Genomic DNA, 27293 nt, shown 5'->3' with positions numbered 1-27293 from the left:
TGGCATGTGAAAATATTGTTGGCTATAGACGTACATAGAGTGGTATAGAAGCCCATAGTCATTATCTAATGCAATTACTTCTTGGTAAAAATCATCATCATAAAAGTTGTTCCAAAATACTATGTTAAGCTTAGTAACTATAGGTACCTACAATGATTTTAGAGCTAGCTGTGCTACCCGGCGTTGCCCGGGTAATAAAAAAGTGTTTGGTCAGAAAATTAATTTTCATTTAACATATAACAACATTTGCCATTCTAACTTTCAAACTACATATCAGGAGAAAAGTGTTTTGTCTTATAAGCAATGAGAAGTAGTGAGAGTTGCTCGCTATTAGCCAGCTTAATAATGTGAGCGAACAGCTTCTCGTGACGTTATGCTATGACAAGCGTCATACGCAAAGCAGTTAGGCATTTGCTCTCATATAATGACTTATATTGGCAAGCTAGCAATTTGATTTTTGTAGTCTAGTGAGTAAGGCGTCAGACTGGTGAATGGCAGGGTCTGAGATTGAATCTTCTTCGGTACAGAATATTTATTCCAAGATTTTAAGATCTATAGCCGTACAATTAATTCTACAAACCTACGTACGACAAACTTTAAGAAATATATATATTTATGTATATGAGTTTGCACTTTGTCTGCACAATCGCTCTCACTTATGAGCCGACGACGGCAAGACTAATGGGGAGAGAGTTAGATGGCCCATAACAAAATTGCTGTGTTTATGTCATATTTTTATTTTGCTGTATTCATATCCCACAAGTATGTGGGATGTACGTAATGTCTGTGTAATAAACAACCATCTTGATTATGGGAGCACCTTCATGTTAACATTCATGAGGGCTATGTTGGAAAAAATTCAAGAATTGTGTCCAAAAGGGAAGGAAAGCCAACCAGAGGTTTTGGATGTGGATGTTGTGCTTGCAAAATCACAACCTCTTTCTAAATGTAAGCTGGTTTGAAAACAAGTTTGATTTCAAGTTAGAGTGGAAGTTCTTTTGCTACTGGTCACGAAAAAGGATTTGTAGATGGGCTGAGAGGGAGCTTACAAAGGATGTTGAGACGAAAGGTCCTTGGGAGAGCTATTGCTAAAGATACAGATTCATTCAATGCTCAATGTTCATCATCAGAGGCAATCGTTATTGCCCCCAAGCCTGAGGAATTTTGTAAAAATGAAGCCTTATTAAACCCTAGATAGGAGGTGTCTTGGGAGTGAAGGAACTCAACAAATTCGTTATGTGAACAGTGGTGTCTATCAAGAAGTCTATGGTTTTGAGGTTGTGAAGACAAAACTACCCATGAAAACGAAAAGGTCACAAATGTGATTCAAATTTAATTGAACTCAAGGTTTGGCTATCATGTTATAGTGAAATATTAGATAAAGCCTAGGAGTGACCATCACTAAGTTGCCATCATAGAAGTTTGTGATGGAGAAATCAGGGAATTTGAACTAGTTTTTTAAATAGCTATTTTAAAATTTGCTCTGAAGGAAAATGACCAGTCTTGGGTAGAGGAGAAAAAATACTCACTATTCTCACGACCTCCACTTTAAACAACAAATCACAGAATTCTTTTATTAAGTTGACTAAAACTGTTTTTTATCTTGATGTGAGAGATTGAGTTTTACAGAGATTTTGCAGCTGTTTGCATTTTGCATAGATATTTGGCTGAATAGCTTGCTATTGTGTGTTTCTGTAAGTCTACTAGTGTCATGTACTTAACACTTGCAGTTACGGGCACTACTTAATTTTATCAACTATTATTATGTCATATTATTCCAAATAAATATGCAATTATGCTAAATAAAAATTTTAACGAACGGTGTTGTTTCTTATAAATTTAACATACATGAATGGCATATAACAAAAAGTCAAGACTAACAGAAATAAAGAAGCATTTTTACTAGTAAATGTTGGTATTGCATTTAATAACTTAACAATCTTCACTAGTGTCGAATTCAGTTATAATCAAATTAGTTCACACCAACCTAAGCAAAAACTCACAAATTAAGACGATGAGATGACAAAGCAAATTCAATATATAGTCAAATATATATTAAATATATAATAATATAACTATATATAAACTCAGTTATGTATATGTGGTTGTGGATTAATTGTGTATAACATAATTGTTCCCAAATCCCATGTAACAATACAAATCAATATTTAACACATTGCTCAACGGCAAAATAACCCCAATAATTATTGTCAATTATAATGAAAACTCATAGTGCCCGGAACATTTTTGTTGTGCGAAAGTTCACCGCAAGGTGCAAGTGATCAAGAGCAACATTCACTCTTGCCAATACTGTATAAATGAACCATTTTTTGCGGGAAAACACTTCAACAATAATTAAAGTGGTTCTTTATGAAAATAAAACAGAGGGAGAGAATAAAAAAAATATTACTGTTAAGTTATTTTTGAATGTCAGTAGTAAAAAGTTTGAAAGTAATACCAAGAAACAGTAGCTCCATCTGATTGATTTAATCTAAAACTACCTCAGGATCTCCTTCCGTCGGCCTACTTTTTGAGCTGTGACATCTAAGCGGCCGAGTGTTTTTGATTTTTTGACTGACTCGTTAAGTAGATATATCATATAAAAGACAAGAGTTTCCTTGTAATATTTTAATGCTTAAAACATATTAGTCATATTTCGACTTACGAGCTTAATGCGTTCCGAGACTGAGCTCGTATGTCAATTTACTCGCATGTCGGTGCAATTTATTTATATATAGAGCAATTAAATATATATTGATTGGTGAAAAATGCAACTAAAACTGAAATGCTGAAAACTGAAAAATGCTGAAAAATGCTGAAAACTGAAAACTAAAACTGAAAAATGCAACTCTGAAAAATGCAACTAAAACACTCAAAACAAGATATTGTAACAGAAAAAACATGTTGGTTATTGTCCTAACTTACCACATGCTTTCAGAAAGCAACAAATAAAAAATAATGCAAGGAAATGTGATTAATTAAAATGTAAAATTAAATACATACAGTAGCAGCTAACGCTAGCATTTGCCAGGGAGGGAGATATAAGTGTTATCCTTCATTACAACAGTTGAATTTGATAAATTTGGATTTTATTAAAGTCTAAAAAAAACAAACCTAAAAGCAAACTTTCATTTTTAACTTGACATAATTAAAATTTCTTTGGCGTTCATAGTTGGAAGTTTCTCGCTGGTTAGCTAATTTTTTGTTTGTTTCGCTTTCACGACTAGCCGGCCATTTTAAGATAAACCTATCTGAGGACGTTTGCCTTTGTCGCCCTTTCAACGTGTTGTGATTAGGATGAACACTGGTGTTGTCACACAGGGTTAATGCGCGACCACTAGCCAACTTGTCAGAAAGTCTATTTTAATAATTTTTATAGATAGCACCGGCCTTTTCACATAGGTCTTTTCGCCTTTTAACCACCGGCCTTTTCGCCTTAATTGAAACATCGTTTCAGTTACGCTGTCACCGGCCAATTGTTTATCTTTTATCCAATGCCTGAGCAGTCTCTCCATCAGCGGCCATGAAGATCGCTGCGTCGTTTAGAAACTATGGTTAGTCCTTTTGTGAACTAAATAAATGCCCTGGATATAATCCTCCTGTTTGATAATTGTGGATGTATTTCTGTCATATTGCTGAGCTAGCTCAATCAGGCATACACATTTCGCATATTTTACAATAATTTTCCGTTTAATATCAATTGTTATCATTTGCTTTTTCTTTCCATTATCTTTCATTTTACTGGCAAACTTTCGGTCTACGCACAGTACTTTTAATTCACATAATTCTGCACTGAAAATTGCGCACAAAAAACACGGTACAAAAGTATAACCTGAGTAGTTGAAAAATACAGAGTGATGCTGCTCTCATAAAACACCTCCGGGCATACTTCGCAACTGACTCACGTGCTCGTATCTCAAACATTGCTGGTATGTTAGAGCTAAAACTTGCTTAAAAGCTGGCTCGTATCTCAAGTTTCTCGTACGTTGGAGCACTTGTAAGTTGAAGTATTACTGTATAAGCAAATATAATAATATTTTATTCACTTTGTCTATGATTAAAAGACTACAACAGCGAAATCGCATGATTTGTTGCTTTTGAGGCGGACCATCATCCTTTAGCCATACGCTGCTAAGAGATTTTCCTTGAGAAACAGAATACCTTCGTTGGATTAAGATTAAAAGCTGATTACTTGATGAATACTCATCATAGCCAGAATTTGATAACTCCCCAAAGTACACCATGGCCAAGAAAAGTTGCTGATGCAATTTATCATTTGATAAATAATGAACTATGTGTGTGTTTTGGTGTCTGAAGTCTCTATCACAGCGACATCAAAGATGACTGAGTTTGTGCATAATGTAAGCTGCTGGAAAACTCTTTTTTTAAAAATTGAATTTCGAGATTCCATCAATGGTTTATGTGTCAGTTTTTTCTCATGAGCCACTCTGTATAGTTCCTGCTTCAAACTCAACTAGTAGTCAACTAAAGTTCCATCGCTCATTTCAACTTGCAATCCTGACAAAATGCAGTACCGTTGATATAAAAATCTTTTAGTTTAGCAGCAGTCTATAAATACAGATAGCTAGACAAGGTTTAGTGATGTCACAGTTTGTTGATGATCGTATTAAATAATAATTACACTGGCTATTCAAATAATAGTACCCCCAAATCTATCAAGAACCTCAAAACCTTCAAATGTCTGAGCTGAAATTTCATTGGACAATCTATTTTTCAACATGACACATCATTTTATATGTTTATACATTTTACATGCATATTAGATGATAAACACGCTGACAACCCTTGGAATCAAAAAATTAACTAGCCTCATGGCCTTTGCACGACTGAGGCCAATTATTATTAGTTAATCTATCTATCAACTCGCTGTAGAGCTTGGTAGTGTCTCTGTGTAGCTACAGCAAACGTGGGTGATCATGCCTTTCTCCAACAATTTAGCTAGCTTAAACCATAACTGTTATGTACAACTTTTATCGTAGTTTCTGGGTTAATCAGCCACGCTGATTCCGATTTTGTACTCAAAATAAAGATTGGTCCACTAACCTTCAAAGTCATTTAGGCTTTTTTAAAGCGTTTCAATATCCATTTCGAAAACAACACAATCGGCATTACAATCTCCGCCCATAAATATGTGACGAAACCTAGCTTTTTCAGGAACGGAACTTAGGAATGTTTAGTCCGATTTAGAATAATAGAGATGGGTGTCTTAAAACCCTTTATTATCTAAATCCAGCCTGTAAAACAATCTGTCTTTTATGAAAAGTATATAAACTATTTAACATTGCTCGTAGCTTGTTACATGATGTTTAAATAGACTGAACGCCGAGAAAAATGAGCTCAAAAAGCGCGGTTTTATCACAAGCTAGCGTCGTTATCGCGCTTTTTCAAATATGCAATGTTAAATAGCGTATTTACCTTTCAGAAAAGACAGATTATTTTTAAGGCTGAATTTAGATATTAATGGATTTTAAAACACCTATCTCGATTATTCTAACTCTGGTCTAAACATCCTACGTAACTTCTGTTCCTAGAAAGCTAGGTTACGTCACGTATTTATGGTTGAAGCTTGTTGCGCCAGATGTGTTGTTTTCGAGACCATATTAAAACGCTGTAAGAAAGCCTTCATTACTCTGAAAGGTAGTGGACTAATCTTTATTTTGAGTACAAAATCAGAATCAGCCTGTCTGATTTACCTAGTAAATACGATAAAAGTTGTTTGTGACAGTTATGGTTTAATGAGGGCTCTCTGCACCCAGAAAATTACATAAGATGAGATTGACTTCTATTGAATAGTTCAGAAGTAGGATCTGCTGTTACATAATCTGCTGTATACATTTAGTATGTTTTCATGACGCTGTTATTCAGCAAGTTTGCTTCATCCACAGGATGGAAATGGCAACATCCTATTTATAGCCTGGTTCACATTATATAGCCATTAGTCAGTGTTTTCCTTTCGGCGTTAATCGTTGATTATGTGAACCGTGAACCGAAGGCATCGACGAAGCATTGCAGACACGTCTGGAAAGTTTGGAGCTGTTAGATTTTCCCCGATATTTCGCCGAGCATCGATGACCGCCTTTCAAATGTGAACCATTTTGGCGATCGTAATTCGTTTATGATAGTCGCTGCGAGACTAGTTTTTTATTCCAGCACAAAAAAACAAAAAGACTTGTTCACGAACAATAAAAAAGATAAATAAAAACACCACGTCACAGAGTATTACCTGATGCAAACGCGTATGGGTTTGTGATAGTGCTAACATGGTTATTATCAACGATCACCAAAGTATTGTGGCATCAACGCCCAAATACGGCGATATGGCGTGAACCAGCCTTAATTCAAGCGAGTTTTCTTACTCATAAATTTTTACCAAATGTTTTATACTCGCGTAAGATTGAAGTGGCACTGTGAATGTTGCGCAAGAAAATGCTGCGCCAACTATTCATCTTTGAAATTTTTTGATGCTTCAGTCATTGTTATTTCGATTGGAGCAGTTCCAAATGTGCCGTTATGACCACTGGCGTAGACATCCTCATCTTTTTAACAAAGCAACATGCGAGTGTACATTGAAACACATTGCATGGTGATTAAATGTGTGTACAACTCCTAATCCGCATCATCCGCACGATTAAAACAGTCATTATCACACAAAAAAGGTATAGTATGTGAAAATTGTCATTTTTCAGCCTCTGTAATAAATCTGACTGGTCATTTTGTACTTGGCTATTCTGTCTCTCTTGCAGGTTTATTTTATTTTAACTATTCGTTAATGAACAACCTTAACCATGAGCACACTTCTAGCAATCCATCTCAATACTTTTAATAATACATCTCAATACTACTAACAATACATCTCAATACTATTAACAATCCATCTCAATACTATTAACAATACATCTCAATACTATTAACAATACATCTCAATACTATTAACAATACATCTCAATACTATTAACAATCCATCTCAATACTATTAACAATACATCTCAATACTATTAACAATCCATCTCAATACTATTAACAATACATCTCAATACTATTAACAATACATCTCAATGTATTTTTATTTTGGATCTTTGATTATGGTAGATAAATTTTATATTCACCATACATTTTGAAAATGCAGTTTCATGCGTAATTTTGTTTGCTATCAAAAAATTTTGGGACATTGACAAATAATTTTCAATCATGAATGATAATGTATATTGCTGGAGCACTTAGTGCATTAACAACTTTTAATTTTGTCGCTTTACATGTTTTTTGATAGAGCTCAAGCAATAAAAAGGTAGGTTGAAGAGCTGAGTCATAAAATATTTGAAAGACTATCATTAGATGGAACTAGATGTTCTGAACATTAAGCCTCCAAAACATCGAGTATCTGACATGATCTCCAAAAATTGTCTGATAACAATGTAGATTTGTACAAAATATGGTTTACAATCTGACTTTGAAACTTTTGGATGAACGATAGGAATACTCTTCAGGAACACTGTGTGACAAACAGCAGCCATTGTTATGGTGTATCAAAGTCCATTTTCTAACTCCAAAAGCTTTACGGTTATTTTTAAAACTTTGAAAGGGACCCCATTGAAATAATAACTGTTATAGTTTTTATTATACTCGTTTAATAAAAACAAAAGCTCTGTGATGCTTGTTGGATTTTCCATGTTTTTGCCAAATCATTGGTTTTTTGATTTCTTTTTCTGATAGCTAATTAATTGTGCGGGAAGGGTTGAACAATACAGCAACATTGACAAGCACCAAACGGTAACGGTGCATATTAGGTCGGTACAACGTGCATACAACGCATGCGCAACATACATACAAGGCACATGCAACGCACAAACATTGTGGATACAATGCGCATACATTATCATCACAGCGCACATACAACGGTCAATAGAAAATAAATAAAATACTTTGTGTAATGTTTTAGACCTCTTTTATTAACAGACTAAATAGAATATTGAATAATAATATAATATTATTACTACTATTATTATTCCACATTAATATTATTAATAATATTAATGTGGAATAATGTGTTAAAATTATTAATTATTAACACATTAATAACATTATTAATATTATTAATGTGTTAACAGTGTCACGTTGTGGTGCATGCGTTGTTAATTACTTGTGTCAGCGTGTTATCCACAATGTTTGTGCATTGCAAGTGCCTCGCATGCGTTGTATGCGTGTTGTACTGACCTAAGATGCACTGTTACCTACAAAACAAATTGGTTTTTGAGTTAACCAAAATAGTAAATGCAAAACAATGTCAATTTCTTTGAAATAAATTAACCCAATGATTTTGGCAAAGAACTAATAAAGCCATTCTTGCACCTGTTTGGTGGTTTGTGGCGTGGACTAACCTGTTTTCACTTAGTAGTGTGAAGCTGTACTGGAGCATTAAATTTTTTGAGTAGCTCCTAATATTTGGTGCCTAGTCGAGCTATGCAAAAGTACCTGTCCAATACAGCTCTGATTACATTTTGTAAATCCATCTATCTGACATGATTTTGGCACAGGTGGCAATAGGGCTACAATGTATTCAATATGTTCAATCATGTGTTAAATATGTTAAATGTGTCAATCATATGTTCAACATTGTGTTGAATCATGTTTTCTATTCCGCGACAATATTATTTTATTATATAATTTTTACAAGCCAAAAAATTTTCATCTCGGCATAAAGTTTTTATTAAAACATCATCCAAGTCGTGGCCACTCACCTAGTTTCAGCTCATATAATAGGACAAATTAATCTATTGCAGCAAACTCAAACAAAACATCATGGTTTATGCAGCACACATTCATGTCTTTCTTTCCCATTTATGGCAGTTTCCAGACTGACACGACTGCTCAAATATATGTCATTCACAGATATGTCGTTCTAATGTGTATCTACTGAAAATTTTCAATTTGGGAGTTAGTTTAAGAGTGTTTATTAGTCAATTAGCCAATTAATCAAACCAATTAGTGTGTACTTAATATTTGTGTACATAGCTGTCAGCTGCCGCAGTCTGCTGGAGCTAGGCTAGAAATAAGATTGAAGTTTATGGAAGGACAACAATGGCTGCCGCCAGTGAAACAACAAACATGGACATTGAACAACATAACAGGTAGGATCTCACTGATCTAAATCATCTAATGACCATTCTAGCAGTTACATGATTTCCATCGGTCATGTGTTCTTTGGACTCCTGTTTGTAACACAAATGCTAAAATAGTTCTGCAATTGTCGATTGCTGCAACTGTAAAGGTTGCACGATTTGAGTCTAAATGTCATACGCATACTCCAAATGCTGAACATATGTACTGCTGCGTATACTGAACATATATAAATGTATGTACCCTTAAGGTCCAAACACACTAGGCGATTTTATCGCCTGGGTCATGAGGAGGGGGGAGATATCATTGGCGTGTGCCTAAACACACTCGAGCGATTCACCAGCAAACTTCATGTATATAGTGGGCACGCTCACAAACTGCCAATAAAATTCTGTATCATTAATTTCTTCGGAGTTCCTAATAAATTTAGGTAAATCAATATGGCCTCATCTAGGCAATGACGTAAACAAGTTCCATTTTTATTATTAGGCAAATCTCACTTTCACGGATTGTACACTACAATAAGATTTAAGAAAAAACGATTCTTGTATTTTTAACAGTAATATTATACTATTTCTATATATAGTTAACTTTCTAGAAAGGAAACACTTTATTTTACCTAGAAAGGAAAAACTTAAATACAGCAACACTGATTGTGAGTGCATGGCTAGTAGTATTGGCTCGTAGTATTGGCTAGTAGTATTGGCTAGTAGTATTGGCTAGCAGCTTATGCTAGCAGCTTATGCTAGCAGCTTATGCTAGCAGCTTTATTATTTATTCATTTAAGTAGTTTCAAGACACTTAGGCATTGATTTTCAGTCAAGATCGTTGTAGCTTGGTCAGGTTAGTGGATCTTTCATTGTAATCCTGACAGCACCGCTTTGCATTAACAGAAAATCCAGGGTGAAAGTTTGGTGGTAAAGGGAAGCTTCTAGAAGCTTGTGAAATGATTATATATTCTACTTGGCTTCTTACAGCGTTTCATCATCAGCGGATGAATTCTCTGTCCGTCCTGACTTCGTCAGAACTGAATATCTGATAAAACATTATGTGTGTCGGCTCTGTCAAGATATTCTAGTTCAACCTCAACAGACCATATGTGGCAGAAGGTAATGAACCTGCTTTTAATCTGTGAACTGCTGCGTATCCTTGCATATCAGCCGAGTTTAAACTAAAAATTACTACCAAACTAAGGCATCGGCTTATACGCACCTAACACTGATCACACTCAAATGATATGACGTTATGCCAACTTAAGTTCAACAACTACAACTTGAACTGTGCTAAGAATGCTGCTGGTAATTAGTTACTTTTTGACCTCTTTGCTACTACCATGGGACACAAGTTGAGCATGATCGGAGTCGGATGAATTATCATATAGTTACTATACATCATAGTTATCATACAGTTACTATAGCTTACAGCATTCTTAATATTATTACTAATAGCATTATTATTACTACTAAAAATAGTCACTGTCACTAATACTATTGCTCAACAAATAATCATCAGAAGTACATTGATCTACAATTACTGACGCCTACATAGCTGTAATGTCTCTGACAGAGCTCATCATCACGAAGAAAAAATCGCACTAAAAACTGAAGCTTTAGCGAAGCGAAACTACGTTCATTGTGGGCTGTAAACATTTTTCCATTTGTTCAACATGGCCAGCAGATTATTTCCTTTCATTTAACTGCAGACGCTACAAACTAATTAACTACTCACTATTGAGAAATGTTTTGTAAAGCCCGGTTCCCATATACGTCGCAAAGCACCGGCGACAGCACCGCGGGCTATTAGCGGTGAAATGTGAACCTACGCGCCGGGTACCGCCAGAAATTGCCGGAGGTAACGTAATAGTTAAGCGCTGTTCGAATTTCGCACAAGGCCGCAAGCAAAACCTTCCGGAAATGCACTGAACAAATGAAGGTCACCATTATGGAAATGGCATAGCGAGTGAACGTTTTATTTGATTACGCGATTATGTTTAACGATGCAGCTTTATATGTGAACAGATGCTGCCTAGCGTCGTAAGCATTACGGCGTCATCACCGGAGTCTCGCAGTCGATATGGGAACCAGGCTTAAACCATAACTGTCACGAATAACTTTTATTGTATTTACTAGGTAAATCAGACACGCTGATTCCGATGTTGTACTCAAAATAAAGATTAGTCCACTAACTTTCAGAGTGATGAAGGCTTTTTTACAGCGTTTTAATATCGGTCTCGAAAACAACACGATCGGCATAACAAGCTCCGTCCATAAATACGTGACGTAACCTAGCTTTTTAGGAACAGAAGTTACGTAGGGATGTTTAGACCGATTTAGAATAATAGAGATGGGTGTTTTAAAATCCATTACAGTCATACTTCAACTTACGAGCTTAATGCGTTCCGAGACTGAGCTCGTATGACAATTTACTCGCATGTTGGTGCAATTTATTTATACATAGAACAATTAAATATATATTGATTGGTTTCCATACTCTAAAAAAAGCAAATGAAACACTCAAAACAAGATATTGTAACAGAAAGAACATGTTGGTTATTGTCCTTACGTACTACATGTTTTCAAAAAGCAACAAATAAAAAATAATGCAAGGAAATGTGATTAATTAAAATGTAAAATTAAATACATACAATAGCAGTTAACACTCGCATTTGCCAGGGAGGGAGATATAAGTTATCCTTCGTTACAACATTTGACTTTGATAAATTTGGATTTTATCAAAGTGTTAAAAGACAAACTTAGAAGCAAACCTAAAAGCAAACTTTCATTTTCAACTAAACGTAATTAAAATTTCTTCGGCGTTCATAGTTTGAAGTTTCTCGCTGGTTAGCGAGAAATTTTTCCTTTTTTTCGCTTTCACGACTAGCCGGCCGTTTTAAGATAAACGTATCTAAGAACGTTGGCCTTTGTCGCCCTCGCAACATGTTGCGATTTGGACGAACACAGGCGTCGTCACAAATGGTTATTGCACGACCACTAGCCAGCTTGTCCGAATGTCTATTAAACGGTTTGGATAGATAGCGCCGGCCTTTTCACATAGCATCGTTTCAGTTACGCTGTCACCGGCCAATTGTTTGTCCAATGCAATCAGCGGTCGTGAAGATCGCTGCACCGTTTAGAAACTATGGTTAGTCCTTTTGCGAACTAAATGCCCTGAATATAATCCTTGTTTGATAATTATGAATGTATTTCTGTCATATTGCCGAGCTAGCTCAATCACGCATACACAGTTCGCATATTTTTCAATATTTTTCCGTTTAATATCATATGTTATAGTGCTGGGCACGGGTAGTAATACTCGTTGAACTCGCGGGTTTATCTTCTCTCGAGTATCAGGTAATAGATATTTCGGATATTCCGGTCCTTCGGGTTCGGGTTTTGACTTTCAAGTTCGGGTTTTGGTACACGGATCCATCGGGTAGTGTTAACAAAAACCCGGTCTATTGCATCCTGCGCTCTTAGTCTGGGACCACAAGGCATCTCTGTGTCATTTTGCTAAGGAAGCATGACAATGGAGTTTAACGAGTCTTTAATTTAATAGATAGAATAAAAATATATCATACCTTATTTACTATGCCTACTAGAAATATTGTAGTCAAGCAGTGATTACTTGTCATTAAAAGGTGAGAAGAAATACTTACATCACATTTTATTTGCGCAATTAGCCAAATCGGCTTCGTAAACAAATCTATGCCATTTTTAATACGGCGCATGTTCGCTATCACCGATAACACATAGGTCCTTAGTCTGTTTCCGCTATTGCCTTGTTAGAAACAGTTATCAGCGTTGATAGTAGCATTGATAGCAGCGCGGATAGTGAAAATTTAATAACTCTGTTTAAAATGATTACCACAGCTAGCTATGATAGATTACATAATTCATTATAACCAAGTTCTACTAAGCCAACAAGCCTTACTAACGGAAAAAGCCGATAATGTAAAGTTTTTTATGATATTTGGAGCACCGTCTACAAAAAGTCAGAGGTACATAGAACATGCTTAAGTATTAAGCTACCATAGACCCTATCTTCTGCCACCTGTTGACACGAAAATGCCCTGTAGCCCCAAACTATCTTGACTGTTTAACAATCCACCTGTTAACGCTGCGAGTACGAATGTTAGTCAATAAAAACTGTGAAAAATGATAAATAAATTGAAAAGAAATATAATTGCTTTGTAAATTTGAAGATAAATCTGTTCAGAAAATTTAAACATAAAATCCATATCAATAAACCCGATACCCGAAAAACCCGAAGGCAAAGAAATACCCGAGCCTAGCACTACTAGCTACCCGATACTCGAAAAACCCGAACAGAAGGGGGCGGGTCTAAACCCGTTGACCAAGAAGTACTCGTGCCCAGCACTAATATGTTATCATTTGCTTTTTCTTTGTATTATCTTTCATTTTACTGGCAAACTTTTGGTCTACGCACAGTACGTTTAATTCACATAATTCTGCACAGAAAATCGTGCACAAAAAAAACACGGTACAACAGTATAACCTGAGAAGTTGAAAAACACAGAGTGATGCTGTTCTCATAAAACACTTCCGGCATACTTGGCAACTGACTCGCGTGCTCGTAGCTCAAACGTGGCTCGTATGTTAGTGCTAAGACTTGCTTGAAAGCTGGCTCGTATCTCAAGTTTCTCGTACGTTGGAGCACTCGTAAGTTGAAGTATTACTGTAATGTCTAAATTCAGCCTTAAAAATAATATCAGTCTTTTCTGAAAGGTAGATAAGCTATTTAGCATTGCATATTTAAAAAAGCGCGATAACAACACTAGCTTGTGATAAAACCGCGCTTTTTTAGCTCATTTTGCTCGGCGTTCAGCCCATTTAAACGTCATGTAATAAGCTACGAGTAATTTTAAATAGTTTATATACCTTTCATAAAAAACTGAAATTATTTTACAGGCTGGATTTAGATAACAATGGGTTTTAAGACACCAATCTCTATTATTCTAAATCGGACTAAACATTCCTAACTTCCGTTCGTGAAAAAGCTAGGTTTCGTCACATGTTTATGGGCGGAGCTTGTAATGCCGATTGTGTTGTTTTCGAAACGGATATTGAAACGCTTTAAAAAAGCCTAAATGACTTTGAAGGTTAGTGGACTAATCTTTATTTTGAGTACAAAATCGGAATCAGCGTGTCTGATTTACCTAATAAATACAATAAAAGTTGTTCGTGACAGTTATGGTTTAAGAAGCCTAATAAAGCCACACCACATGACCTTGGTCATATGCAGACACTGTGCCGAGCCGTTCTATGCAGCTCTTTCTATGCGATGGGTTGTTGCTCTTTGCTGTGATAGGTGTGTAATAGTGCTGGGCACCGGTACTTCTTGGCCAACGGGTTTAGACCCGTCTCTTTCCGCTCGGGTTTTTCGGGTAGCTAGTAGTGCTGGGCACTAGCACTTTTTGTCTTCGGGTTTTTCGGGTATCGGGTTTGTTGATACGGATTTTATGCCTACTGCTAATCGTACTAGTTTTTCGGCTAGAGGGGACAACTCCATACAAATAATATATCATTTTTAATGGACACAAGCTATGAGCAAAAACTTGTAAAATATCCATGTAGCTAAAATGTGTGCTGTTCAATATATGCGGGTGCACCTTACTTTCAGGCTTATATTGTTTTATATGCTTAATTTGCAATTATTAGTGAAAAAACTTGTTTTTGTTTGATAACTACAAAAATTCTGATGGTATACACCAAAACTACACTATTCTACACCATATTCAGTTGGGCAATTGACATTGACAAAATTATAATACCTACAAAGACATGATTGCAAAGTATTTAACTCAAAAATTTTCTACCATGTAAGATTAATGAACAGTTACTTTATAGACAAAACATGTGTTATAATTTTACTAACATTTTAAAAAACATAAACCCCATAAAAATCTCAGCTATTTGTTTGACAGAGATGCCAGGTTTGTGGATAAAAAACACAGTTGATTCACTTTGGCAGGCTTTAGGCTATTTCGTCTGGCTGTGATAATGTTCCCAGCGGTTGAAAACAGTCTTTCACTAGCAACACTCGAAGCTTGAATGCACAAATATTTCTTAGCAAGCTTTGCGAGGCAAGGAAAGGAAGTTTCATGCTGGCTCCACCAAGTCAAAGGGTCAGAGTCTTTTTCAGCTACTGTCGGTAGACTTGTATATAATGAAACTTCTTTGCTAAGCCGGTCAACACTGGCAGTAGTGAGAGCAGGCGGAGTAGTGAGAGCATTAAGATACGCTCCCCAACTTTTGCGTTTTGCTGAAGCAGTACAGCTGGTGGTGGCAGATTCTAGTGTGATTGTTTCTCGTACATCTGGAGCCAGCTGTTCACACTCGCGAAGTATAATATCTGTCACACTCTCATTGTGGGTAGCTTTGAATCTAAAATTTCCAAAAAAAACCTTCGCAACATGTTATATTACAATGCTGTGTTTTTTACTAATGATTAAGGTATCAGTGGAAAAATGTTATTTTCATCCTGTAGAGTATTATACAGCATTGTTTCAAAAGCTTCGTACCTGCAGTGTAGCCTATGCTATGTATCTTGTAGCTATGTCACACTAAAATGCTAGTATAAATTGTTCACCTTGGATCTAAAAAGCTACATTTTGAAAGCAGCTGCCAATAATCAGCATTGTGCTGATGGTGCTTGTTGATGTACTCTAAGATGGAGGACTTGATCTGTCGAGTCAAGGCAACGTCACTCTCATCCGGTACTAGAAGTTTATTAAACAGTATGACCATCGGTTGAACAAGTGATATTGTGACTGCGTCTTCACCTATAATTAAAGCATTTAGCAGATGACTATCACGGTATAGCCTCAATATGGCTAACCTAAAAGACCACTTACTAATATATCTCCAATAACAGTATAGGGGAAAGAGTAAGCAGTCATGTCCATCCCAACTCCTCATCACTGAAAGGTTTCAATTTTATTTCCTGAAAGAATGTTTAAATGTTATTTTTGGCCACAAAATTTTAATATTCAAACATCTAATTTTTAATAAAAGACCCTTCAAATAGTATAATGGCAGAGTATATGTTTAATTTACATTTGGTCATATGCATTATAGTAATTTTTAAAACACATTCATAGTAGGTGCTTAGGATTGTAGTGGCAATCTTCATATTAACAGTACGTTTACAAAACCTACCTGATAGCAAGTCAGTAAAAGGCGCCACATGTTCTAAAGCACTGCTGATGGCTTCTAAGGTAGCCAAATCCTCTCCTGTTGGTATTAAATGGGTGTGCTTTTTATCGGCTGAAAGCACTTTCCTCACAGCACACTCTTGCTCAAGAAAGCGATTGATCATCGCAAACTTTGAGCCCCATCTCGTAGGGCATTCGTTTAGCAAATGATGTTTTGGCAGATGGAGTTTTTCTTGAGCAGCCTCTAGAAGACGACTCTTCTTATGTGAGTGGGCAAAGTGGGTCGCCACCTTTTGACAGCTTGAAATGGCTTTATCTATTGCCTTGTCGCCCTTCAGTGCATTTACAACTGCTAGGTTAAGGCGGTGACCAAAACATGATATTCTGGTCCAACCTGTAATGCATTGCAAACAATCACAACTAGGTATACTAATCAGCATTCACTATACTTGTGTGCTTATCAAGGATTGAATATGAACCAATTCACTTACCGTACTTTTCGGACTATTCACCGCATCTCTATATAAGCCGCATCTGCTTTATTTTCAAAAAACCGATAATAAAACAATACATAGGCTGCGCCTTTGTATAGGCTGCAGAACTCAATAGGGTGCTTTTTTAACACGGCAGCAAATTTGCTAATTAATACGAGACAGTGTCGTTAGGCACTGTTTCGTATAAACCCACGCTTTTTAATCCAGCGCCTAACAGAACAGTACTGTTAGGCATTGTTTCGTATTTTCTTTCACCGCTAAAAGCGCACTGGAGATTCCGGTTAATGCGCCCTAGCGGTGAAAGAAAAACTTTCAGAATAGCCGCACCCTTATATAAGCCGCATGGCTCAAAACAAAAAAAGTAGCGGCTAATAGTCCGAAAAGTACGGTATAAATGGAAATAGCAGACTAAACATGAACAAAAGGCTGCGTTTTGTCAATCTATATATATATATATAGCAGCTATAATTGTTTAACTGCTATTACAAGAAATTCTTGACAATCAAGAGGGCGAGTTAGGGGGTCACAAACAATAAAATTTAGTGTGAAATTAGTTACCTCCATCTCTGCATGCTTTGATGATGCTAGCAGCATTATCAGTGGAAATAGCAGTCAACTTAGCCTCATCCAACCCCCAGTCTTCAATTACCCCGATGATGCCAGCTTTTAGGTTTTCAGATGTATGATCTTCAGGGGCATGTAAAACCTAGCAAAATATAATAATTTACGATGTGTTCTTTAAATTATGGGATTGCCACTTTCGGTCATTTGATTTGAAAGTGTAACACTTTTCACTCGAGCTTTTCTTGCTAAAACTAATTACAAAACAATAGCATATTGCATCACTCTATTGTTGAAATAAAATATAAAATTTGTTGAGTAGGATTAAGATTTACTGAAGGTTACTTTGTTCAGCTAAACTACTAAAAATATACCTAACCAATACAAGAACCTCACTGAAAATTAATTTTTATTAGCAATGAAATCCGAAATTCCAAAGCAAATACACATCCCAATTATAGCTAACATGTCTAAAATTTTGTTAGTTGGTTTGCGATAGGCGCTTTATTGAGGTTTGTTCTAATAAACTCATTTTTAATAACGCTACAAATTCGCAATGTGATGCCGCATATTGGTGTTGAAGCATACCTGCAAGCATCTTGACTTAAGCTTCCAGTCAGATATAAAATGAATGGTAAACCCACAGTAAGGTGCCCTAGTGCGTGAGCTCCACATGTCCGTAGTAGCAGCATAAAACTGAGCAGTGGCAACCTCCTGCTTAATGGTGCCATACACAATGTCATACAACTCAGGGATGGCTGAGCGACTGAAGTGATGTCGACTTGGAATGGAATACCTAGCAAACGTGGAAAATCAAGACTAATTGCAAACAACATGGCATTCACTGGTGTAAACTAATAATGATAAATGTAAGGCCAAAACACATTTTTTAATTTCTATATTGATCCTAATATTATGTAACTGCAAAGTTCCAAAGAAAAGCAACATAAATAATTAAATAAAAAATACATTATGGCTGCAAACATTCCCATATCAAGTAGTATTTACGTTATTATAGTATGCCACATTTCATGAAAAATGGTCACACAAAAAAACAGTTCTATCAATCTATAAATATTACATGTATAGCTACTAAACACTAATGTTCACAGAACTGGCGTGTGGTGGAATAACATGAAGCCTAACGTATTATATTTTACTTTCATACCTTCCATCAAACTCAGCAATCATTGCTTTGAAACCTTCTTTTTCAACAGCATATGCTGGAACACCATCTTTACAAATATAGTGAGTTATTGCAGAAGTCAGCTTCCGATGTTAAGCGGTGTTTCTTCCGTAGGGTTCCGTAAAGGATGATAAGATAGATCGCTGCCTTTTTGCTTTTTCACAGGCACCACTAGAACTAGGTTTGGCTCCTTTGCGAATAATAGGAGTTTGAAATGCAGCTAGATCTGAGTAGTCGTCATCATCATCGATGAGAATAGGTGCAGCTATAACAAATTTTAACTTACTAACAGGAAAGGTCTAACAAAAACGGTAGTCTAAATAAAAGCGAAAAAATTTTACAATTTTATCTATTCAGCTACACTCGCTATTAAATGAGTTTTAAATATCAAAATAGTATATGACAAACCTTGTGAAGTGGTAGCAACAAACGATGTTGTCGTTGACTGGCTGCTAAGGCTTTCATCGTCATCAATTGTTGACTGAGATGGATGCACAAATTCTTTTAGTTTGGAGGCAGCAGATTCCCTAGCTGCTTTGAAGTTTAATTGACGGTTTTTAACGGTACCAACAACATCTTGCCTCTCAAGCCATTGTTTAGGATGAATTTTTTGCATATGCCTTCTCATGGCACTCGTAGAGCCATAACTATGCTTCATAGTTGAATTGCACAAAAGGCATCTAACTGTCTCCGTGTCATCAGCAATAGTGATGCTATCTTTCGCGAAAAATTTCCAAACATCGGACATATTTTAAAATTTACAATAATTCTATTCAATTTATTGATTATTTTTACTACTTTATGTCGATCGTTACTCAAGCGTTTAATCTTAGCTAAAAATCTTTAATCGTGGCTAAACAGTGCTCATTGCGCAGGCGCAATAGACCGGGTTTTGGTTCACACTACTCGACGGATCCGTGTACTAAAACCCGAACTCGAAAGTAAAAACCCAAACCCGGAAAACCGAATTGCTATTACCCGATACTCGAGAGAAGACAAACCCGCGAGTTCAACGGGTATTAGTACCCGCGCCCAGCACTAGTGTGTAAGGTCAGCTTATATGTAAATATGTAAATATTTATATTTTAATATTTATATACATGTATATAAATGTATATATAAATATTTATATAATATTTATATATATAACTAAATATTATCTAATTATTGATATAATATTTATATCTCTATTTTTATATATTTATATATAAATATATATGTTTATATTTATTTTTATATTTATTTAATATTTTTAATTTTTTATATTTATCAAGGTTGGATTATGTGTGAGGATATACGGCATTAAAATTATATTATAATACATGTATTATTATAATGTAAATATATTATTTACATATAAAATATTAGAAATATGAGCTACTTTTTACAAATTTTATTCCCACTGTTTTGAGATTGGCTATTAGAATGTGCTATTATGAAGATTGACTAATCTCGGAGAGCCAGACGTGTCTGAATTCATGCTTCCTATCAATATGAATGGTGACTGTACATAACTGAGCATGGCTACGTGCAACTGCTTCCTTGCCGTTCACATGTTTCGCTGTTTTAGAATCTGTAAAGCCTGCATAGACAGGAAGTTTGGTTCAGAGAATGTCATCCCGTGTCCCATGCCTCATGATGATATCGATGAAGATGAGTTAGCCGAGGAACCCTGTCAAGAAACAGGTCTTCATAGAAATCAGGTTGTACCAGACTCGGCTAGTCTACGAGTTCTACTCAGAGAGAAATGTTTCTGTCATCATAAAGTATATGGATGTTCCGACACTCCCATGTGGAAGAAACTAAAGGTTTGTGGTATTTTTTATGATTTGCTGAGATTATCTCTGTAGATTTTGGTTGATTTTGTATAGGTCCAGAATTTCCAAAATGAAATCTCGAACCAAAGCTAAGTAGGGGTTGTTTTTAGCACACCGACTTGTGAGATGATTGTTAGGCTTTAAGCCGGGTTCCCATATACGTCGCAAAGCACCGGCGACACACCGCAGGCTATTAGCGATGAAATGGGAACGTATGCGCCGAGGACCGCCGAGGATCGCCGGCAGCATCGCAATAGTTTAACGCTGTTCAAATTTCGCAAATGGCCGCAGGCAAAACCTTCCCGAAATGCACTGTACTGGTAAAGGTCGCCATTATAAGAACGGCATGGCGAGCGAACATTTTATTTGATTACGCAATTATGTTTACGGTATTATTAACGATGTGGCTTTTATGTGAACATTAAACTGCGCCGAGCACCGCAAGTGTTTTGCTGCGCGATATTACCGCCGGTGCTTTGCGACGTATATGGGAACCAGGCTTTAAGGTGCGTTTACACCGGGCTGATTTGTCAAAATTGTTTACACACCGCTAAAGTCAGTTTGATATGATGCACAAAATGGTTGTAAAAACTGTTTTGTCTCAGTCGTTGACACAAGATCGGTGAAATGCTGCAGACTATGTTTGTCCGGTTTTGACGACCATCATTGACGGAGTACGACAAGTAATTGACCAATCATATTTCCCAATTATGCCAATAATGCAAACATAAAAAATGGTAGGGCTTATTTTGTTCTCCCAAAAGATTGGTTGAAAATGGCATTAAAATCGATAAGTAATAAGCAACCAATTGCTGAGTTGCAGCACAAGATAATAGTTGTTTATTGCATAAACCAAGGTTAGGCGAACTAAATGATTACATTTATTACTCATGACTTATATTTCGCTTTAGTTTCGTCTAGATAGTTTAGTTTCGCTCATGAAGTTTTCGTGAGAGGATGACTCCGCGAAAATGCGAAAGTTAGATGCCGCGAATACATAAGTGTCCTAGGGTATAAGAATTAGCGCGTACTAGATGAATGCCTGGCATTGTCCCGGTAATAAAAAAGTCTTTGGGCAAAAAATTTATTTTTAGTAAACATTCGACATTTACCATTCTAACTTTTTAATTTCATATCATTAGACAATAGACGAACTAAATTATACCTCTGATTACTAATCAATATAAGAATTAGCATGTGTATATGTAGCGACGACGTGAATTCCTTTTGGCGTTTATAAGAATAAACGGACAAAATGGAATGGATATCGATGTTTTTCATTGGTTAAAAAGATGACACATTTTGTATAGTCAGAGGTTGAGTTAGTTTGGTGTAAACACTAGAAGACTAGAAACCGTTCCTACCCTGACTTCTTCAGGGATGAAGCAACTCCAATAAATTGTCCTGGTGTAGACGCACCTCAAGTCTTTAGGGTTTTATTTTTATGAATAAATCAAAATCATCAGAGATGTTTTGATTCAATCTAGTGCATTATATCTTTTAGATATATGATCAGAATAGCCTGGTTTAGCTTTGTGCACGCTTATCTTGCTGCTCGGCTTTGTTTTGTCATGTTTCGTAATTTCCTTTAGGTTGTTGTAACTCGCTTACTTCCATGCATGCAGCCTGGAGTTTCCAGTTTCCACACTCGGCAACCATGTTTTGGAAACTGGAGTTTCCAGTTTCCATGCTCGGCAATTATGTCTTAGAAACTGGAGTTTCTTGTTTCCATGCTCGGCAACTATGTCTTGGAAACTGCATGTTTCCACGTTGGAAACGAGTTTACAAGCATGGAAACAACTAGGTATTTCTAATGGTAGTACCAAAATATTAATGTACAAGGGCTTATAGGGAGTGTACTAATTAGCAGTATTTCGAATGAGCCATTAATGTTAACTCATTCGCACCCAAGCGCGAGTTAACTCGCATATTTATAACGTTGCTATGCACCCAACACGAGTTAACTCGCGTCTGAAATTTATCAACTCCTTGCATCGTTATTTTTAAACTATAAAAGAATATTTTTGATTAGTTGGAAAATAAGATTTCTGGTCAATCAGACAAACTTTAAAATATGCCTCTATGACGTCTCCAGCGAAAGTTATAACCAAATTAGTACACTCATCTTAGTTTCTACCAAAACCGGAAATCGTCGTGCCGACTTGAAATTTTATCGTTCGTGATAATTTTTTTTCTACTCCAGAAGTAAATATGCAGATTCAGAAGTGGTAAAACATTGAAAGACTGCATAAATCTAATCAAAACATTTTTTGTAGTGTTTCAAAGTTTTTATTAACTTTTAATTTTGCCAATTTGAATCATTATGCTAGAATAAAAACGCACTCTTCACGCTGCCAGCCGTAGTCGGACTAACGTTATCTTTCAGTTTCGATAGCATCATATTGATTCTTAGAGCTATCTATGAAGTCTGAAAAGTCAAGAACAGAGTTATTGAACATATTTGTATTATTTGAAACATTTTCATGATGTTTTATTTGAGTTATATTGGCATATAGATTTGCTATGATTTTGTTTGAAGGATGATGCTCTTGAGGAAAAGTTTGAAGTTAGAGTTTCAAGATTTTCATGTTCATGACTAACTTCATATGTATAAATAATAATCATAAATATGTATTGTCTGTAATAAATGAGTAATTTCAGTCAAACTTTGTATATTTTGTAATTTTTATGGTACAAATCTAACTTTGTTTCAGCAAATGACAATTTTTTCAGAGTTAAAAAATTTCCTGAAACTACCTTCTTTGAGGCACGGATCTACATAAAAGGGATACAAGGTGTCTATATGAATGTAATATATTTTGAAAGAGGAGACTTGGTTGGTTCTTTTGAAATTTGGTTGAATAAATTATCTCAAGTCTGTCTCCTGTAGTAGTAATTTGAGTTACAACAATTTTCTGAAAAATTAGCGGTATCTGGGGCTAATCGCCTAGAAATTCGTCAGGTGCGAATGAGTTAAGCAAATTCTGTGATAACCCAGAGTTATTCTTTTTTAAATGCCTGGATACTGCAGATTGTCGTGCAACATTCTTGTTTTTGCCGCTCCTTTCAGTTCCAGAAACCCTGTCTGTAACCTCTAACCAACAAGAAAAATTAGCGATATTGAAGCTATGTTATTGCAGTTGAAAACAAGCTCTTCCTAGGTTTCTGTTATAGCATTCTATTTAATATTATATTATTATCTTTATTATTGTTCTATTAGGTATCTATTATAATAACTGTAATCTTATGAATAATTTATTAACTAATCACTGAATAAACAAATTAACAAATTAATGCGCTCAACTCAAACAAGAGATAGCAGCAACTAATAATAATACTAATGCTAGATTCCCATAGCCGATCTATTGAAATAATTCCATGACCACTTCTCTTGAAGTATCCATGTTTTGCGAGGACATCATGTCAGCCATTTTGTAGTTATGGCTTCATCACAGTTAAAATGCTCAGAAAAAACTACGTGCCTAAAGCCTGGTTTCCATATGACCGCGCAAGGTGCGCAGCAAGGCGCACGACCTAGTGCGTAGGCCGGCTGTGATGTGGAAACGTCAACGCACGACGGTTGCGTGTACGCTGATCGCAAGGATCCAACAGAATGGATCCTTGCGACGCGTGCGTGCGATGATGTATCCCACAATACACCGTTCGACCTTTTCAACCTATCCCACAATGCAAATGGTGGGCTGTTATTGGTTACAAGAAACCAGCATGGCGATCACATATCTATTCGTCACAGAAATGCTCATTGCTGATGTATTTGAATCAATAATACTCGACTTTGAATTGTTGAAACAGTAGGGTGATAGTTTGTCTGCAGCAGACAGTTCTGAATTATGTGAAGCATAAAAAGGCAGTAAGTGTAAACAATGTTATTACATTACAGACGATCATCGATGCAGTGCGTAGTTACTGCTGATATACTGCGATACTGGTCTTCAGTTTTTCTGCGTCTGCACTTTCTCGTCGCACTGAATATAACTCTTATCTGTAATTTGCTCCTTTGTCATTGCTGCTAAAATTAAACGACTACATTTTTCATCATGAACTCTTCAACTTACATCAACTACTAGCATAAATGGAATGTCATTCAATTATTGAGTTTTTAATTGTAACCAATGTTATGTACTTTTTGTGGGAGGACTAAAATTCAACTTCCTTTTATGATGAAGTTTTTAAAACCAGCTGATGCCAGAGGCATTGGTGTTGGCAAATTCAAAACAGCACATAACGCTGCAAGCTGACCAAGATTTGTTTGGTGAAAAAATCTATTTACATTGTGTTGTTAAGTCATTTTTTTAGTAAAATCATTTAATTTCTGGTTGTTTGAAGCATCAGTTATCTTGTAACTGGCTAAATTGTATATACATTCGACCAATCAGTATCGTCAACCAGTCATTTGAAGATGTATATGTGTAAATAATTTTGCGTTATCGTTTACGAAATGCTAGCAGAGTTGCGCATTGCATCCACCGATCGCGATCTATTTCTGATGAAATGATCTTTTGGTAGCACTGTGTGCAGAACATTTCAGTGGTGCATTCGTGCACATGACGATAATGTTCAGTGAAGCTGAAGGTGTTTGACCTTGAACAACAAACTTCGCTCGAGCATCGCCATAGTATTTTAGTCTTTAGAAGTCTAGAAACTGAGTGAAAGAATGATATTATTAGAAACGATGAAAGGAGATGCGAGTGAAAATAGTCCTTTGTCTGTCTCAGCGATGATTTAGTTTGATTCAATCGGATAACCAAGAAGTGCAGTTATCAGTTTTGCACGATCATTCTGCTTGTAAGCTTTGAACGCTCTTAATTCATTTTTCAGCTGTCCTAAACAACACACAATCTTTATATGTCATCAAATGTATGATGGAAACTGTAGTTGTTTTATGGTCGTGAACATAGGCACTTCAGTCGGTTACAAACAAAATTGTGCTTCAAATGGCTTTAATGTTTGATCATTGTACATGAGGACCTTCAGATCTTAACAACATATTGTTAACAGACTGTTTCATCCGAACATGGCCCAGCAGAGCCTTCGTTATTTATAGTACAGTAAAGGTCATATACTAAAGTAAAGGTCATATACTAAAGTAAATGTCATATACTAAAAGGTTTGCTCAATAAGCAGTAAGCCTTTTGAGTACTATCGATGTCATGGAGGATACATAAGGTAGTATGGGATTAGTGTGGGAAGCCAAATTCCCACTGCGCATTCCCGCATTTCCACAGTAATTGGGAATGCGCAGCCATTCCCAATTACTGTGGGAATGGCTGCGGATGAGTTATGCGGTTTAAAGGTTGACTTGCAACAAAATTCACATTACAGTTTATTGGTATCAAAAGATTCACCATGTTTTACTCTGTTGTGTTGTAGGTGCCAAATATGTGGAAATGTGATTACAAGCTCTTAAAAGCTCAAAAATGAAAAGCCGCCATAGATTGGAATCTCTTTATTTCTCTGATGATACACATTAATAGGACACTAAAAGCACATTAATAGTTGAATTAGTAAAAGAAAATTGTCAAAAGCTGAACTACTCACTAAATTCTCAAGTAAGCATGTGAAACACTGCATTAATCATTAAATACTCAAGTAAGCATGTGAAACACTGTATTAATCATTAAATACTTAAGTAAGCATGTGAAACACTGCATTAATCATTAAATACTCAAGTAAGCATGTGAAACACTGTATTAATCATTAAATACTCAAGTAAGCATGTGAAACACTGCATTAATCATTAAATACTCAAGTAAGCATGTGAAACACTGTATTAATCATTAAATTCTCAAGTAAGCATGTGAAACACTGCATTAATCATTAAATACTCAAGTAAGCATGTGAAACACTATTAATCATTGGATACTCAAGTAAGCATGTGAAACACTGTATTAGTCATCAAATACTCAAGTAAGCATGTGAAACACTGTATTAATCATTGGATACTCAAGTAAGCTTGTGAAACACTGTATTAATCAGTAAATACTCAAGTAAGCATGTGAGACACTGTATTAATCATTAAATACTCAAGTAAGCTTGTGAAACACTGAATTAATCATTAAATTCTCAAGTAAGCATGTGGAACACTGAATTAATCATTAAATTCTCAAGTAAGCATGTGAAACACTGTATTAATCATTAAATACTCAAGTAAGCATGTGAAACACTGTATTAGTCATTAAATACTTAAGTAAGCATGTGAAACACTGCATTAATCATTAAATACTCAAGTAAGCATGTGAAACACTGTATTAATCATTAAATACTCAAGTAAGCATGTGGAACACTGAATTAATCATTAAATTCTCAAGTAAGCATGTGAAACACTGTATTAATCATTAAATACTCAAGTAAGCATGTGAGACACTATTAATCATTAAATACTCAAGTAAGCATGTGAAACACTGTATTAATCATTAAATACTCAAGTGAGTATGTGAGACACTATTAATCATTAAATACTCAAGTAAGCATGTGAAACACTGCATTAATCATTAAATACTCAAGTAAGCATGTGAAACACTGCATTAATCATTAAATACTCAAGTAAGCATGTGAAACACTGAATTAATCATTAAATACTCAAGTAAGCATGTGAAACACTGAATTAATCATTAAATACTCAAGTAAGCATGTGAAACACTGCATTAGTCATGAAATACTCAAGTAAGCATGTGAAACACTGTATTAATCATTAAATACTCAAGTAAGCATGTGAAACACTGTATTAATCATTAAATACTCAAGTAAGCATGTGAAACACTGAATTAATCATTAAATTCTCAAGTAAGCATGTGAGACACTGTATTAATCATTAAATACTCAAGTAAGCATGTGAAACACTGCATTAATCATTAAATACTCAAGTAAGCATGTGAAACACTGTATTGATCATTAAATACTCAAGT

The 27293-nt window shown here is 35.7% G+C and overlaps 1 protein-coding gene across 5 annotated transcripts in view; it reads left to right on the top strand.

Moving 5' to 3' along the window:
• The window catches only part of LOC137396362 (TNF receptor-associated factor 5-like), a 147060-nt gene that overhangs the window by 2041 nt on the left and 117726 nt on the right, over positions 1 to 27293 (top strand). For 3 of the 5 annotated variants that reach the window (XR_010978543.1, XM_068082605.1, XM_068082602.1), the window contains exons 2-4: positions 9031 to 9146; positions 10113 to 10244; positions 20121 to 20358. Coding sequence is in view for 4 of the 5 variants with exons in the window: in XM_068082605.1 (XP_067938706.1) it covers positions 9097 to 9146; positions 10113 to 10244; positions 20121 to 20358 (420 nt within the window). In the remaining variant the exon portion in view is untranslated. The remainder of the gene's footprint in view (positions 1 to 9030; positions 9147 to 10112; positions 10245 to 20120; positions 20359 to 27293) is intronic. The other 2 variants (XM_068082603.1, XM_068082604.1) reach the window with 1 other exon arrangement.

The sequence above is a fragment of the Watersipora subatra genome, chromosome 5 (assembly GCF_963576615.1).
Source record: "Watersipora subatra chromosome 5, tzWatSuba1.1, whole genome shotgun sequence".
Lineage (NCBI taxonomy): Eukaryota > Metazoa > Bryozoa > Gymnolaemata > Cheilostomatida > Watersiporidae > Watersipora > Watersipora subatra.
Note: the sequence above shows the minus strand (reverse complement) of the source record. Positions and strands in the feature narration are given on the sequence as shown.